The 17,159-nt window shown below is 40.0% G+C and overlaps 1 protein-coding gene across 1 annotated transcript; it reads left to right on the forward strand.

The window, feature by feature from the left end:
- Positions 1–1,482: 1,482 nt before the first annotated feature.
- On the forward strand, positions 1,483–3,882 carry LOC137408721 (uncharacterized). The gene is made up of 5 exons (XM_068095301.1): positions 1,483–1,683; positions 1,807–2,176; positions 2,263–2,732; positions 2,791–3,321; positions 3,394–3,882. Exons 1-5 carry the CDS (start codon positions 1,483–1,485, stop codon positions 3,880–3,882), a joined length of 2,061 nt encoding a protein of 686 aa, XP_067951402.1.
- The last annotated feature ends 13,277 nt before the right edge of the window (positions 3,883–17,159 follow it).

The following is a 17,159-nucleotide window of genomic DNA, read 5'->3' on the forward strand; positions in this document are numbered from 1 at the left end:
GAGGCATGGCGTCGCTTTGTCAGCTGTCAACTCGAATCCGGGGAGACAGTTGATGTGTACCTGGACCGCTTGGAGCGGCTCGGCGGTAGACTGGGGGTGGCGCTGGAGGACGTGGTGTTTAGGACCAAGTTCTATGAAGGTGTGCCCGAGTCAGTCTACGAGTGGGCAGTTACGCACGATCAGGCGTAACTGCCCATTTTGGTTCGGTGCTGAACCGAGTGAGGGGAAAGTTGGTTTCCTGGAGAGCTGTTGAGGGTCGCCCTTCAACAATTAGCTTAGCGGCCAGTTCTGGTAACCGGCCGGCGACTGCTTCTGGCAAGCAGTTGGGGGTTGCTTCTAGCAAGCAGCCGGAAAGCAAAGATAGTTGCTTTTGATGTGGGGGTCCACACCGAGTGAAGGACTGCCCACGTATTAAGCAGCCTTCGTCTGGTACGGGGGCGAAAAAGACCTCTTCTGGCAAGAGGGTCGGGTGTTTCCAGTGCAGCAGCACGAAGCATTTTGTACGAGACTGTCCTGTACGGCCACCGCCTGGGGCGGCGGCAGCAGGGCTCACGGAGGATGAGCCGGGTTTTCATCAGGAGGATGCAACTCGGGGCGCCGCATCCTCTCATATGGACACCGTGTAAGCCAGGCTTACGAGGGGTCCCATAACATCAGGGGGACCCGAGGTGGCGTTGGCATAACAGGGGGAGGCTGGAGGTCACATGCAAGCAGTAAGAGTGTACTGCGGGACAGTCTTTGCCTGTCCGGGGTGACTGGCGCGCCTACGACGAGCAGTCGTATGCCGGTCGTTCGAGCAATTCCGAATGGTTGCGGTTTTCAGTGTCTGGTTGACACTGGAAGCGAGAGGACTCTGGTAAGTCTGCAGGTGTTGACAGGCTCAACCCGACTTAGGCCGAGCCACCCGCTGTTGACAGCGGATGGTAAGGCGTCTCATGTGAAGGGTCAGTGTCGGGTGGTCGTCGGTGTACAGGAACACTGTTTCGGCGTTACGGCACTTGTTATGGACAAGCTGTACAATCTTGGAGTTGACTGCTTGCTGGGTGGCGATGTTATTGACCACATAGGAGGCGTCACTGTCCGTAGAGGAAGTGATGCAAAGTATTCAGTCAGGTGGGGGAAACCCTATCAGAATGGATGCTGTAGAGTACCTGCAGCGCAGGATACTGGGGCTGGCTGCGCATGCGGGGTGGCAAGGGTGGCACCGTTGTCGGGGTTGGGTAGTGATCTGGTGTCACTGCGAGTCGACGACCCTGATTTTGTTGCCACTTTTGCCCAAGGCCGATGGACCGTTAGCTGGCGGTGGTCCGGGGAATCTCCGAAAGGATTGCAGACCCGGGTCGCGGAGTACAAGTGTACTCGGGCACCTAACTTGCATGAGCGGTACTGTGCTGAAATTGAGAGCTGGATCTCAAAAGGTTGGTTGAAAAGGTGGAGTCGGCCCATTGAGGATATATCCCCTTTTTGGCTGTGTTTCAACCAATGAAGGACAAAGTGCGACCAGTCATGGACTACCGTGAACTGAACACGTTTGGCGAGAGTCACACGGGAGGTGACGCGGTCGCTGTGCGCGGCGAGAAAAGCCGGAAGTGGAGACAGTTGCGTGGCGAACTTGGAGTAGTTGACCTCAAGTCCGCGTACCTACAGATCCATGTTTCGGAGGACCTGTGGAAATACCAGGTCGTGAAGTATAAGGGGGTCCATTATGCGCTGACACGTTTAGGCTTCGGGCTTTCGTGTGCGCCTAGGATCATGACCAAAATCCTAGGCAAGGTTCTTTCACTCGACGAGCGGGTCTGACGAGAGACTGACCACTACATCGACGATATAGTAGTGCAAGAGTCTGTGCTTGTCGTGGAGGAGCTGAAGAAGCACCTTGCTAAGTATGGACTGGCGACGAAAGAGCCGGAGGGCCTTGATGGAGGTCGGTTGTTGGGCATTTCTCTGAAGGGAAATACTCATGGACATTTGCAAATGTCGAGGGGAACTGCACTCTCCGAAATACATCTTGAGCCAGCTGGGCTGACTAAGAGAGAGCTTTTCTCGTTTTGTGGCCAACTTGTCGGTCATTACCCAGTGGCTGAGTGGTTGCGGCCCTATTGCAGCTTCTTGAAACAGCTGGGATGCAACGGAGCTTGGAATGCCTCTGTTGAAAAGGAGGTCAGCTCGCTGGCTAGTGAGCTTTACACAAGGGTATGTCAGGAGGACCATGTTAGGGTCCGTGGCACATAAGACCGAACGGTTCGGTCGTTGTGTGGACAGATGCTAGCTCTCTGGGCCTCGGTGTGGCAGTTGAGGTTGATGGCAGCATTGTTGAGGACGCGTCGTGGCTGAGGAAGGAGTCAGATCATTCACACATCAATGTTGCCGAGCTGGAAGCTGCGGGACGAGGTGTTAACCTGGCTATCGCGTGGGGGTTCAAGTCCTTCACCTTGGCGGTTGACTCTCTCACAGTTGTCAATTGGATGTCAAATACAATTGATGGGTGCAATCGTGTTCGCACGAAAGGTGCTGCAGAGATGCTGGTGAAGCGTCGGCTGGGGGTGATCCGTGATACGATCACCGAGTACGGCTTATCGGTCACTATGCGTCTTGTACCTACTGTGGAGAACAAGGCGGATAGAATGACGAGGGTGCCCAAGAAGTGGCTGGGGCATCGAGGGATGAGTGGAGGTGAGGCCGAGAGCATGGCTGCTGCCATCTTCTGCAGCGAGAGCTTCGGGGGATGCTGTGTGGGCGGCTCATTTGCCTTACCATCTGTGTGTCAAAAGAACACTGTACCTTGCTCAGCAAGTACGCAGTGACTTGACACGGAAACAGGTCAAACGCGAGCTGGCTGGCTGTGAGGCCTGTCAGTGCGTTGACCCAGCTCCGAGAAGTGAGAACCTCGTGGAAACAGGCAGCTTGGCTGTCAAGGAGAACTGGTGCCGGGTGGCCATAGACGTGAATCACTATGGCGGCCAGGTGTTTCTGTCCATGGTTGATTGCAGGCCGTCACGTTTCACTACCTGGCGCCGCTTGCCAAGTGAGACGGCAGCGCACATCATGGCTCAGTTACGCACGGTCGTAATTGAGCGAGGGCAGTGTGACGAATTGCTAATGGACAATTCTATGGCGTTTAGGTCAGCAACTGTTGCACAGTTTGCTGACAAGCGGAGGATTTTTCTGAGATTTCGTGCCGCTTACACCCCGAGTGGCAATGGAATCGTTGAGAAGAATCACCGGACAATCAAGAAGATTGCCGAGAGGGGAAGAATTAGCCCCGAGGAGGCGACGTTTTGGTATAACGTCACGCCTCGCAAGGGTACAGATGGGGGTTCGGTACCCTCAAATAATCTGTATTGATATTCATGGCGAGTGCCTTTTGACGTCAATCTATGCGGGTTGGATGAGGTCAGTCAAGGCAAATTTGCTGTCGGCAATGAGGTGTGGGTGAAACCTTCGACTCCGTTGTGCACTAGGCAGTGGGCACCGGGAGTGATCACCAGAGTCATTTCAAAGCACAACGTGTGCGTGGATGGCATGCCAAGGCATGGAAGGGATATCCGCAAACGGCGGTTTGGCACTGACCGTAGTAGGGAAAATGGCATCCGTGAACTGGTCGAAGACGGCCGGCCTAATCTAGATAGATTACGCGGTTCTGATGCTCCCCCACCACCTCAGCTGCATCCCTGTGAGGTAGCTGAGGTCTCGGAGGGGGATGTGGAGGACGGTCCTCAGACTGCCGAGGATGAAGTTCAAAACATGGATGGTGAGCCTCAGACTGCTGGGGTTCCATCCGGGGATTTAGATCCTGATGAGCCTGAGCTTCAACCGTCAATGCTCAGGCGGTCACAGCGGGAGCCACGACGTCCCCGGTATTTGGATGACTATGAGGGATAGCTGGTAGCTTCTTAAAAGCTGGGGGAAATGTGAGTTAGTAGTCACGTGGTGCCCGACGGTAGCTCGGAAGGGTTGGTGGGCATGCGCCACCGGACGAGCAAAAACGGCCATGTTGTCATTGGCAATCCGAGCTCCGTTTGCGTAGCTTGTGACTCTGTGCTTGTCGTATGCTGAAAGGATTATTAAGAGTCTTTCTGAGTCTTGGTGACTCGTGAGTGAACCTACTAGTGTAGTCTGGCACTACGGTCTTTTCTGGTAAAACGTGCAGGTGGAGTAAGGGTGACATAAACGGAGGTTTTGGAGTGTCACGGCTGGCAGTCTGGTACTGCGTAATTTTTGCTTAGTACATGTAACTTACAGTTGGAAATTCTCAAACGAAGATTTAAAGTTAAATTTTAGGCTAATTTTATAGAGAAATCTTTGGACAACACTGTCACTACTATAAAAGTCTTAAAGATCGTTGGTTATGTTATCAACGAATAATAAACTTCAGTTGCTAGCAATTGCTGGGAAAGTCGCAAATATTGCGTCTACGGCAGTCGACCATAGAAAATGCATAAATGAGTCTACTTCGGTGAAAGGGTTAAAGACGTTGGATTTGCCACTGTTTGTGATAGTAAACATGTTCATTTCCTTCCGCAGCTGAGTTACTTTTACTTATTTTCCAGCTACCAGTACTACAGCTACTACAGAACTTGCACGGGTACTGCTACTGCGTTTTACCTACTAAATTTCTAAATCGAAAAGGTTAGTAGGCCTACGTCTTATTTAATGTTGTATTGCCTATGAATTGCCACAGTTCCGCTACATAACCTTTTCACTTGCGTCCACATACAAATTTAGCTATCGGCCTACTGCAAGCCATTTTGCCGATATTGCTTCATGATATTTTTTCAATTTGAAACTCCATCTAGAATGTTTGTTTTGGTTATATAGTAGATTTTGCCAACATGTTAACAAGCACTGCTATGCAAAAAATTCATTGTATCTATACTTTGTGCATTTTAATTATCTGTGAAATCACAAAAATCTGAAATGGCTATAGTGTCATCAACATAAGTAGTTATTTGTTTTTTAACTCGGATGCATTTAATGAACTCGCACAAAAATCTTCGTTTTTAAGTTGGAAATTCTCAAACGAAGATTTAAAATTAAATTTTAGGCTAATTTTATAGAGAAATCTTTGGACAACACTGTCACTACTATAAAAATCTTAAAGATCGTTGGTTATGTTATCAACAAATAATAAAATTCAGTTGCTAGCAATTGCTGGGAAAGTGGCAAAAATGTGTTTACGGCGGTCGACCATGGAAAGCGCATAAATGAGTCTATTTCAGTGAAAGGGTTGAAAACGTTGGATTTGCCACTGTTTGTGATAGTAAACATGTTCATTTCCTTCCGCAGCTGAGTTACTTTTACTTTTTTTTTCAGCTACAAGTACTACAGATCTACAGCTACTACAGAACTTGCCCGGGCACTCCGAGCGTTGCGATAGGCGACGGTGAGAAGAAAACGAGCAGTGTATATTACAAAAAAGCACACAATCTCATTCAATTTTAGAAATGCTTGAAGCAGTGCAATGCCTTCCAAAAAGCCTACTGCTCAAACGCAACAACAGATTGATTCCCGTAGAGAAAGGGACTGAATTCGCAAAGCAGCAGCTAGATGAGCAGAAACTGCAGAGCAAATGCAGCTACGCCCACAACGAAGCGGAACTGCTACTGCATCTGCTAGAAGTGCAGAAACTGCAGAGCAAACACAGCTATGCCTACAACGAAACAGAATAGCAGCTGCTAAAACAGCAGAAACCGCTGAACAAACACAGGTACATCGAGAGCAGGCCAGAATAGATGCTGCAGTCGCTAGAAGTGCAGAGACTACTGAACCGACCCAGCAGCGACTCAAACGGCTCAGAGCAGCCGCTACATCGGCCAGACGTGCAGAAACCTCCGGGCAGATGCAGTGGCGACAAGAACATGATGCACTAGCTACAACAGCTGCTCGGTGAGCTGAATTTTCTGAGCAGATGAAATGGCGACAACAGAGAGATGCACTAACTACAGCAGCTGCTACCAGGCGCCGTGTATGGCCAGAAAACTTTACACTTGACTACAGTCCTGCAACATAGTATAGGGCCGAATTTTTCTATGGGACGAATGTCCAAAATTGCTCCAGATGTAATGCCTTACGTTGAAAAGGCAAGAGGCCATATATGTAGTTTATATAGTAGATTTTATTGATAATAAATTTTATCAACACGACCACATTACTGCTGCACAGTTTGTATATACCATGTCAAAACACAGGCTATAGACAAAGAACTGGTGAGTCATGATTAGTGTTTCAAGCATGTAGAAGTCTCAATTCAATAAATGCTGGTGATAGCTAAGCATTGCAATAGGAAAATATTTTCTAGAAGTTCTTAAAATATATAAAACTTTTCAATACTGCCAGTTTGAAGAACGTCAGTTTGCCTAGCAATGTCAATTTCATTATCAGTTCTGTGTACAAAATTAGGACAATTCCGATTTGAGTGGTTTGAGACTGATGAATTGTAGACTAGCTGTAAAACGCATCGCATATTTCCATTGGTCTCCAACATTATTGACATATACAACTGCATATGTGTATGCAGTCAGATCAGCACAAAAATTTCAGTAGATTGCATATTTGGAGTTGATTTACAGTATGAAAGACAACTCTCAATAAAACTTGCTTTGTGTAAATCTGTTCCCGAACACGGGTAAGGCAGCTAGTAAGTTATAATGGAGAGGCCGCAACACTAACCAACAAAAATTACTCCCATTGCCAGTCGCTATGAAATTGATTGTTGTATTATACACCATTTGAAAAAAGACAAAATTCTCTACAAGAAACTACCAGTGATTTTTTGTAATAAAGTAAAGTAAATGCAAAAGAGTGAGATGTTGAGAGCGAGGTAAGAATATTCCATTAGATATCAGTATGTCGATCGGGTTTGTTTGGAATCAAGCGTTTTTGTTTCCGGCTCTTGGTCACGGGACTGTGAAACTATACGACACTGACTATACCCATATCGGTGGTTGCTATGGAATTTTTCATAACCCAAGATTATAAATATAGGCTCTAACTGCGGGTGCGCGCATGTATGTGGCCATTTCCTGTTTTAATGCTTCAGGCTAGAACAAAATAAACAGTCACAAAATTATGGCTAGTTGATGCTACATGTAGATGAGTATTTCTACTTAGAATCTGAGTCAGCTGCCTCAGATCATAGTGAAAGCGATGATGAGAATTGTGATAATAGGGCAACCTTAGAAATACAGCTGCTTACGCAATATGTGGCTGCTAACGATAATGCGAATTAATTAAATCAAATTACAGAGAATAACGATCAGCCTATCACTGCTGATAACATTCCCATTTTAGCTGTTGACATCAAACTAATAAGTGGATGCAAATGGAGGGAATTACGTGCTAGTTTTATGTCATCTGAACAATTAAGCCTCATTAGAACTGTGTATCAAGGATTGCCGAAGGAAACATTGGATATAGTTGTGTTGGGACAAATTGCCACCAGCATAACAAACAAACCTCTCCAATGCGCTACAACAAATCTCTGCAGCGTACTCGTGCTACACTGTGTGAGTGTTAAACTACGTAAAAAGAGCTCTAAATTGAATAGTCACTTGATGAGTTGGGTTGATATTTTCGCATCACATATTTTCCTCATCGTTGACCTTACCACGACCTTCTGTATAGATGGACAATTCTGAATACACTTCCAGCTCTTTGTTAAGTTGTTGGACTGTCATTATATGCAGTCATAGCAATATAGCTTGATGAGAAGTGCCCAGTTTGAAGCATACCCTTTTAATGAATATCTCCAGGACGGTGAGCTTTTAGCCACATATATTGTTAACCTTACCATGACCTTTGGGAGGTCAACCGTCAATCGAATTGGAATAAAAATGCAACGATCATCTGTTTCAAGGTTTTATTGTGAAGAATGCCAGGTTTTATCAATATAGGTTGAGATTAAGTGGTTGGTTGCTATGGTATTTTGATTTGTAAACAAATACCATGATTTACAGTTCATGAATCACCAACTTTATTCTGCTTAAACTCAAAACAACAGTTTTAGTTCATCACGAGACCTTTTTTACTAAATCTTGCATAACCTGGGCATAAATAACCCAATTTAAAAAATTTAAAATGCATTAAAATCCTCAGAATTTGCTGATTTTAAATCTTTAAATAACTCAAAAATGTGGTTCTAGCACGATTGGACATTCTGACTGCCTGGGTCACATATGTCGAAGTATCAAAACCAAGTAAAACAAAAGACTACTATTAGTCTGATACAGTTAATAATTATTTCTATGGTGTCACTTTTAAAGTTTTCAAAGAAAACCTGTAAGCTTTGGAGTTAGAAAACTGACTTTGATATGAACATCAACCACGCAATCATTAATTGGTAATGCGGTAACTAATTTGGTTGACACTTTTCTACTGACCATTTGCTATTGTGAGTTTGTAGATATCAACAAATGTCAAAGTGGCGGTTAAATAGAGGTGACATTAAATTAAATTCAACCCTTTGCCTATATCGTCGGTCAAATAGAGGCAGTGCTCAAATAAAGGTGGCATTCAAATAGAGGTGGCATTCAAATAGAAATTTTATGGTAGGTTGAATTGACACCTGTTACATAACCCTGTTGCTTATAGTTCATAGGTCAGCATTTAAAATGATAATATTTACTAACATTTCACGGTTATGTTAATTGAGGAAGTAGACACAACTAATAGTGTTTTATCCAATATTCATCAAATTAAGCTCCACCCCTTTTCACTTTGCTTTTGTACAGTCACTTAAAAAAAAAACATCAGAGCACTTTCATAAGGTAAATAGCTTTCTTGACTTCTTGTTTAAGATACAACATAATACAGTTGATATTTATGCAATTACCAATTATAGTAACAGTTTGAATTTAGCAACGTTTTTTTGGGCCTGACGACAGTGAAATACCAAACTTTTTGTATTGCAGTCTGTTTTAGAAATATGTTTGTTCCTCTACCATTTCTATTTTCCTCTAAAGGTTCGTTAGCGTACTTTATATTATCTTATTGTTTTAGCGAAAGATAATGCTTACATTATGGGATTTGACCAAGGTGTTTATGTACATTATGATGGTCCATTTTATGTAATTGCTTTAAGCCTAGCAGATGTTATCCATCTTTTCACCGGTTGGCACAAGCATTGCTTTACTATAAGCGGTGGATTTCTAAAGGTATGTATGGACAACTCTTACTAATTGATTGTTACATTGGCAGTCAAACATAGATAAAAAATTTTTTTTTTTTGAACACAACTGTATAATAGCTTTTATTACAACAGTTTTTAGTCTCCAGAAATTTCTTTAGTTATTGAAACCTATTTTTTCATCCAGCTTTTTATGTAAACTAATATAAATATAAAATGAGTGTTTGCATTACACTCTAATAAATAGTAAATACAATCATAAAAGGTTAACTATAACATCTGCTCTTTAAAAGGCTTGTGAGTTCATTCTGAAACTGGTCGTAGAAGGTTTATGTCCATCGTATGAATTGTTGCATTACCCAACTGTAGTTTTTAAGTATTTGACAAAATATTCTGCAGTTTTTATAGTACCGTCAAATACTAAAAACTCTACATTTGGAAGTTTCTTGTTTCTGAAATTTGATTTTCCGTAAAAGTATTGTTAATTGTGGCTTATTAATAACTACATCTGCCTTTTTGAGGATGTGAATACCCTGTTGTACGTTTTTTCACCTTACGAAATGGAACACAATAATTTTCCACCTTCCCATATGAATCTTATTTCACCATACAAACCCAAAAAAAAACTTTGCTTGAGTCAAAATTTGGCAGTCGATTTGCTTATTATGAATGTTGATATAACAAAGATGCCGAAATGCTGTTCGTCGAAAATATTTTCACAATGCATGAAAGAGACACGATGACCGATTTATTGTCAATAATAATTTTTGAATTTTCATTATACATGGCTTTGTACATGTATGTTTTTTTGGAATTGTCTTACCTTACCTTGTCATCAGTACCTTCCCATAATGCTTTGTTATGTTCTCTTTCCTTCACCGTGCTAATGGTTTTAGTATAATGAAAGCATAGCTGCTTTCAATTCAAGAAATACAACACGGTTACTCTCAGTTCAGCATTTCTTGTTTGAAAAACAGTAATAGTTTTCCTTTAAAACCAGTAGCAAAGTTTGAGTTGCGATCCCTTCAAACAAAAGATCAGTGATCGAGCAACGTCTCTCAACCTGCTAACACAAATCTACTTCATTAGGTCGTAAACTGAACATTTTTGAGAACAGCATCGCTCAGGCTTTCTTGGCAAATTAGGTTGAAAAAGGTTTTAATAAGGTCTGCTAAAATTACAGAGACAAAAAAGCTGGAAACTGATATGTGATACAATTTTAGTGATAAAAAGTTGAAGTTCCGTGAAATAATTAAAAATACATACTAAAACTTAGCTTCGATTGTGTGTATATTAAGCTAAATTTCTTCAAAGCGAATTCAAAGTTTATGCTATACGTACGTGTATGTCTGTCTCAAACGTAAGAACTCTCTTCAGTACATACTGCCCATAGCACGTTGTAGCGTTACATTTTAATGCAGATCATAACCACTAAATACACCAAACCTACCGTAGGTAACTATAGTTGCTAAGGTTAACATACTTTTTTGTTACTAATTTTTAATGTGTACATTACTTCAATAAAATTTTGATGAATTTTACAAGGCGATGTTTGCATTATATGATAACTATGGTTTCTATACCCCTCCATACAACTTTTTTTTCATATGGTACCAAGCCTGGAATTGATTAAAGTTGTATCCTGAAGGTATACTGCGTAATCTATTGTTTTTATCACAACTTAAACATTTGGGAACCATATAATTAACCCCTTTCCTTTTGCATTTATTTTCTTATTTTACAATGTGTTATAAACACTGAAGTACAAACTAGGAGAGAGAAATAAATAACTTCAATATATTTTAGTGGTATGCTGAAACAAACACGCTTGGTGACCTTGAACTGGTCGCTAGTGTATCTATTTCATCCTACCCTATACCTTCAGGAAGCGCTTTGATACTCATGCAGGAACAAGATGGACGCTGTAAGGATTTGTTTTGTTGCCAAGTAATATATCAATCAAGCCATTTGACTCTCTGTTCAATTTCTTTTGAAACAGTTGAGATAGAATTAATCTACTATATAAACGGCAATCGTTGTCTATCTGTGTATCTGTCTGTCCGCTTTATAGGGTACCGTACTTTTTGGACTATTAGCCGCTACTTTTATATAAGGGCGTGTCTATTCTGTGGTTTTTTTCACTGCTAGGGCGCATTAACGGGAATCTCCGGTTAGTACACGCTTCTATTATAATACGTAACCTGCTATTCATCGTAGGGATGGACGATAAATACTGATATGCTAATAGTATGAGTTGTCTTCTCGATATATTGAGTCACCGATAACTCCCAAATATGAGCAGTATAAATAAATTATATGGCGGTCTTTTTTTTCGATTCGATCGTACGAAGCAAACTTAATTAATATGAGTAAGTAGTAGAATTAAATTAGTAGTAAATATTAGTAGTGAATTAAATAAAATTTACTACTCTTTAAATAAATTAATGAGTAGTAAATTACATGTAATTAATATTTACTGCCAACGTGTACCGGGAAGGTCATGTGAACATTTGTTTCTTGCAACCACTAGAAAAACGCTGTTCTCTATCTACTAATCGTTGTCTGTCTGTTTGATTGAGTGTCCGCCTTATAGAGCGGTCTTTCCTTTTATCGTCGTACGAATTTCGGTCGTACGAAGCGAACTGAATTAATATGTGTAGTAACGGTAAATAAATTATAGAGCGGTCTTTCTTTTTCCATTCGGTCAAACGAAGCCAACCGAACTAATATGAATACTAAATATCGTAATTTCGTAATATGGACTATTAGCCGCTACTTTTCTCTGACGATTTGAGCCAAGCAGCTTATATAAAGGTGTGGCGATTCTGTTGTTTTTCTTTCACCGCTCGGGCGCATTAACCGAAATCCCCGGTTAGCACGCTTTTTAAACGACAAATTTTCTGCTGTGTTAAAAAGCGCCTTCCTGAGTTCTGCGGCCTATACAAAGGTGTCTATACAGCTATACAAATGTACTATTTATTAAATAAAATAAATTAACGAGTAGTTATTTACATGCAATTAATATTTACTGCCAACGTGTACCGAGAAGGTCACGTAAACGTTTGTTTCTTGGAGCCACTGGAAAAACGCATTTCTCACCTACTAAATTTCCACATCAAAAAGGTAAGTGTTTCTTATACGATGTTGTATTGTATATGAATTGCCACATCTCCACTACTTAATAACGTTGGATTTGCCGCTGTTCGTAATAGTGGGTCATGTTCATTTCCTTCAGCAGCCGAGTTACTAATTTTTTTCCAGCTACAAGTAGGCCTATTGTAACTTACTATTACAGAACTTTCACGAGTACTCCGAGGGTTGCGATACGCTATTGTGAAAAGAAAGAGAGCAGCTGCTATCGACTTACTGTCACCCTGCATCAGCCATGACCAGCTATACGTTGCCTGCTCAAAAGTAGGCACACGCCGAAAACTGTTTCTTCATACGCCCGACAGAAAAACCAAAAATGTTGTCTATCCGCAAGTGTTGCGTTGAACTAAGGGAGAGAGAGAGCGAGAAAGGGAGAGGGGGGAGAAAGGAAAAGAGAGGGAGAGGGGGGAGAGAGGGAGAGGGGGAGAGGGAGAGAGGGAGAGAAGGGGAGAGAGAGGGAGAGAGTGAGGAGGAGAGGGGGGAGAGAGAGAGGGAGAGAAAGGGAGAGAGAGGGAGAGGGGGGAGAGAGGGAGAGAGAGGGAGAGGGAGAGAGAGAGAGGTAGGGAGAGAAGGGGAGAGAGGGAGAGCGAGGAGGAGAGGGGGGAGAGAGAGAGGGATAGAAAGAGGGAGAGAGAGGGGAAGAAAGAGGGGAAGAGGGAGAGAGGGAAGGAGAGGGGAAGAGGGAGGGAGAGAGAGAGAGAGGGGAGAGAGGGAGAGAGGGAGAGATGGAGAGAGAAAGATGTAACTGCATATTTGGAGTTGTTTTACAGTATGAAAGCCAACTCTCAATAAACCTTATGCTGCCCGTGAATCTGTTACTGTAGGCGGGTAATGCAGCTAGTAATCATATAAACTAGTAGATTGGCTCTACAGTTAAATTTAGTCCTAATATTCCTGCTATGGTACTTCTAGTTTTATGTTAACAGTATTATAAATATTGCTAACTTTCTTCATGGTTATAAAGCATTAATACATGTATTTACATGTTGCCAACAAAAGTGATAATATTAATCTTAACCAGTAATAATTTTATATTTAAGTAATAATTACCAGCTTTAATAAGTTTATATATAATGCTCAATAATATACCATGTTCATATATAAAAGGCTATGAGATTGCTTAGTCCCTCTAGTCCGATAGATAAAAAATATTTCTGGTTCCATCAACTCCTCATCTACTGCAGCTCCTATTCTTGTTACATATATAGACATTCTCTATCAATCGCCTTAAAATATATGTTGGTGCAGTGAGATCTCTGAACATCAAACAACTCACGGTGGGAAAGATTGCTTGGGTCAACATGTGGGACTATGCTATGAGTGATGAGGAAATCAAGATGTTGAGATGTAGACATGAAGGAAATGTTGTCAACTGGAACACTTTGTCTCAACAAGGTTCCTCTCCCATCCATTATGAGACCTTCGAGTGCCGAGGTAAATTATTTTAACCAATATTTTAAACTGTGACACAGCCAAATGCAGGAGAGCACAACTCTTGCGGATAATGACATATTTTACCTCAAGCAGATTGCTGAATTGAAGAAATATATAACAGCCGCATTTTGTAGCTCTTATATAAAGATTGAGAGATTAACTTCTTACTAATTCTTTATTATCTTTTTTATTATTTCTTCTTATTATCATTACGTGCATTTACATTACTTATTTTGTACATCTTATATAAAGGTTGAGAGTATAGTGATTCCTTAGTACTGACTTTTACAGTTGTAGATCAACTTCTGACTCATTCTTTATTATTTACTAGCTCATATTGGTATCATTCATATTCTTTTTATCATACTCTCTAACTTAGTGAAATGAACATTATTTCAACTAGTTTCATACATGGAAAGATACATGTTAAAATTGCACCTCAACATACGAGCTTAATGTGTTCCGGAAATAGCACAGATGGTAATTTTTTCATAACTCAACGCAATACTTCCTATATAAACTAGCTAAATACAAACTAGTTAGTTCATTGTTATTCTTTAAATGACACACTTAAAATGGAAGATTACAATAGAAAAGCATGCTTTTTATTGTTCTGATTCGCTTTATACACTCACAAAGTAACAAATACTTATCTAGTGGTTATTATCTGCAATAAACTTTAACATTACTAAGTACGGTATTGTATGGAGTTTTTACCTTTAAGGCAGACGTAATGGCTAACAGAGGTTGGAGTGAGACTTGATGGGTGGACTTGACACTGTTTGCCTCACTTTTACTATTTACAGTATTTTATTTTGCCTTTTTAAAACTTTTTCAAACTGAACTGACAAGAAAGACTGAGCAATGCTGTTCTTTAAAGCAGAATCTAGCATACTAGGCCACCACAAGGTCGCCACGTGTTGTGTGTTAATATTTCAAATTGGTCTCGATTCTCAGGGTAAAAACTTGTTCAAATTCTTGTATGTTGTTGCACTCGTATGTTAAGATATGACTGTATTATCTTTGTCTTTAAAATAATGGTTGTTTACTTTTAATATATAGTCTTTTAAATATGATTATAGGATAGAATATAGAACCGTTTAGACTTTGTTGATAGTTTCATATTATTAGGAATGCATTATAGGTTATTCTAAGCTGATGAATATTAAGTCTTGTGCTTTTAGAAAAAAGACTCTTTATATTTCCTTGAAAAAAGTTGGGCGCTATCCGCTCTTGACCTTTATGACACGCTTTATAACACCTTTATGGGTGTTTGCAAAAAGTTTGATCAATCAGCTGTTACAGAAAATGGTATTGCCATTTTCATGAAGATTGTTAAAACTGTGTACTAGAATGTAGTAACATACTGCTACAAAGGCTATAATTAACAATAATCCCAGTCTCTCAAGTTTATGCTTGATAATTTACAAGAGAGATGGAGATCTTGAAAACTAAGTATGTTACTAACAAAAAACAAGAAATGACTCTGTGTAAGATCTCAGGAGCATCACTGAATGGAGTCATGAACATCAACTCTGAGACAGTAGACGCTCCTATTAGATGTGTCCTTCTTTGTACCAGATCTGATAGTTGTTTGTCAGCTAGCTACCAACATTCTTCTGGCATGTGTACACTGAATGATGATATAGATCAGGGTAATGAATGAGACTTTGTTACTAAACTTGGCCCTGATTATGTGCATTTTACTGCAAGGGAATGTGTAGGCGCTTGAGACTACAACCAACCAATCTCTTGTGTTATTTTGAAAATGTCTAGCCGTGCTGTGTTGACTAACTGTTTTTTTCAATAAATGTTGTCGCATTTGTAATTGAGCAGTGTAACATTTGAGAATAATTAAAAACATTATTTACTCGGAATAATTTATTTCATGTAAGTGTTGTATAACATCTGTTGTTTTGTTTGTTTCAAGTTGTTTTGTTCTTTGCGTTATTTGATGACGGCATATTTTTATCGCTGATTAAACAAAGATATTGATTCAACTTCTACAGCTGGTTGATAAATAGGAAAACTGGTCAGAAACGTTATAACAGTAATAATTCTAATTATTATGTTAAGAAACTTTTGAACATTGAAAAAGCAAACTATGTAGGCCGCCATCTTTTTCCTGAACAAATGTGTTGACCTTTAAAACTTAATGACAGACTCACATGGTGTCTCATTAATTTGAAAGCCCTTCTCACTTTCTTACTGTTATTATGTTTTGTTTTTAACCTTCTTATTGTAAGTTTTAATAAAAATGTACTATCGTCTCCATTTCTTATTTGCTGTGATTTTGCAATTAGTCAAATCAATTTAGGTTTCATTGGGCACAAATTATTTGGTGAAACTCTTAGCTAGTTTAGTTTATTCAATTTTGTTGCACTTGTTGACACATGCCTTATTTTCATAGTCAGGAATAAAAGTGATAAATGTGTTAGAGGCATAAAAGTGTTCCAAGTTTGTAAAATCACAAGGACCTTGAGAGGGTGAACAGTTATAAGAGTATTGAACATACAAAGAGCTTGAAAACACAGATTGTACAACAAACAATATGGTTTAACCATATAAAAAAACAATGATCAATATACATAGGTAAAATATATAGTTAGACACGACCATATAAAACATTGCTGGAAAAAAATCAAAAAGTTATTTTCACAGAGCTAATGAGCAGTAATCGGCACTGTGGGATCTGTTTTACTTGAGGCTAGGAACTAAACATATCAAGTGCTGTTAAATTTAGTCTAAGATCATGATTAGAGGAGAGTGTCTAATAGTTCTACTGACTACATTCATCTTAACAGGTATTTTTAACTCAGAACAGCTTCTTGTTAATCTAAATCAAAGTTAAAAATTGGAATTAGCATTAAAACTCACATGACGTCTAACGCAAAAAAAATTAATACCCATTTAAATGTATTGCATAAATCAAATGCTTTGAGTTATGTAGGCAGACATACATGTATTTTTTTAGAAACTGCTAACTCCTGCATTTTGTTTCTTTTTTTCGTTAGAAATAATTGAGTTAGGTATTTGTAAAAAGCATAATCTCGTAATATTCACTAAAATCGCAAAACAAAAAATGTGTTCTACTATAATATAAAAAAATATTTTGTATCATGGTTATGTAATGATTTAATTTTTAGGTTCTCACTCTATGCATTCTTTACTGCTAAAGCTACCTTTGTCTGATGAAAATAATACTAAGTAATTGATGTTGCCTTCCAAACATCTAATGCTTTGATTTTACAACTCTGGCTTGCTGAAAGAGTGTTATGTGTTTGAAGGTTGTCAACTGGTTACACAAAACCAATGTTAACACTCAACTAAAACTGAAACAAAGTGCTATATTTACGTCTAAAGCAGCATAAACAAGTTACTCTTTCAAACATTTCATAAAATTTAAAACATGTTTACATGTATTCCAAGATGAATATTTAAAGGTTTATAA

This window comes from Watersipora subatra, chromosome 11, assembly GCF_963576615.1.
Source record: "Watersipora subatra chromosome 11, tzWatSuba1.1, whole genome shotgun sequence".
Lineage (NCBI taxonomy): Eukaryota > Metazoa > Bryozoa > Gymnolaemata > Cheilostomatida > Watersiporidae > Watersipora > Watersipora subatra.

Coding starts and splice junctions, on each gene's coding strand:
- LOC137408721 (XM_068095301.1), top strand. CDS start 1,483: ATGAAGGACAAAGTGCGACCAGTCATGGACTACCGTGAACTGAACACG. Junction 1,684..1,806: donor ACCTGTGGAAATACCAGGTC/GTGAAGTATAAG, acceptor GTCTGACGAGAG/ACTGACCACTACATCGACGA. Junction 3,322..3,393: donor AGGGTACAGATGGGGGTTCG/GTACCCTCAAAT, acceptor GGGTTGGATGAG/GTCAGTCAAGGCAAATTTGC.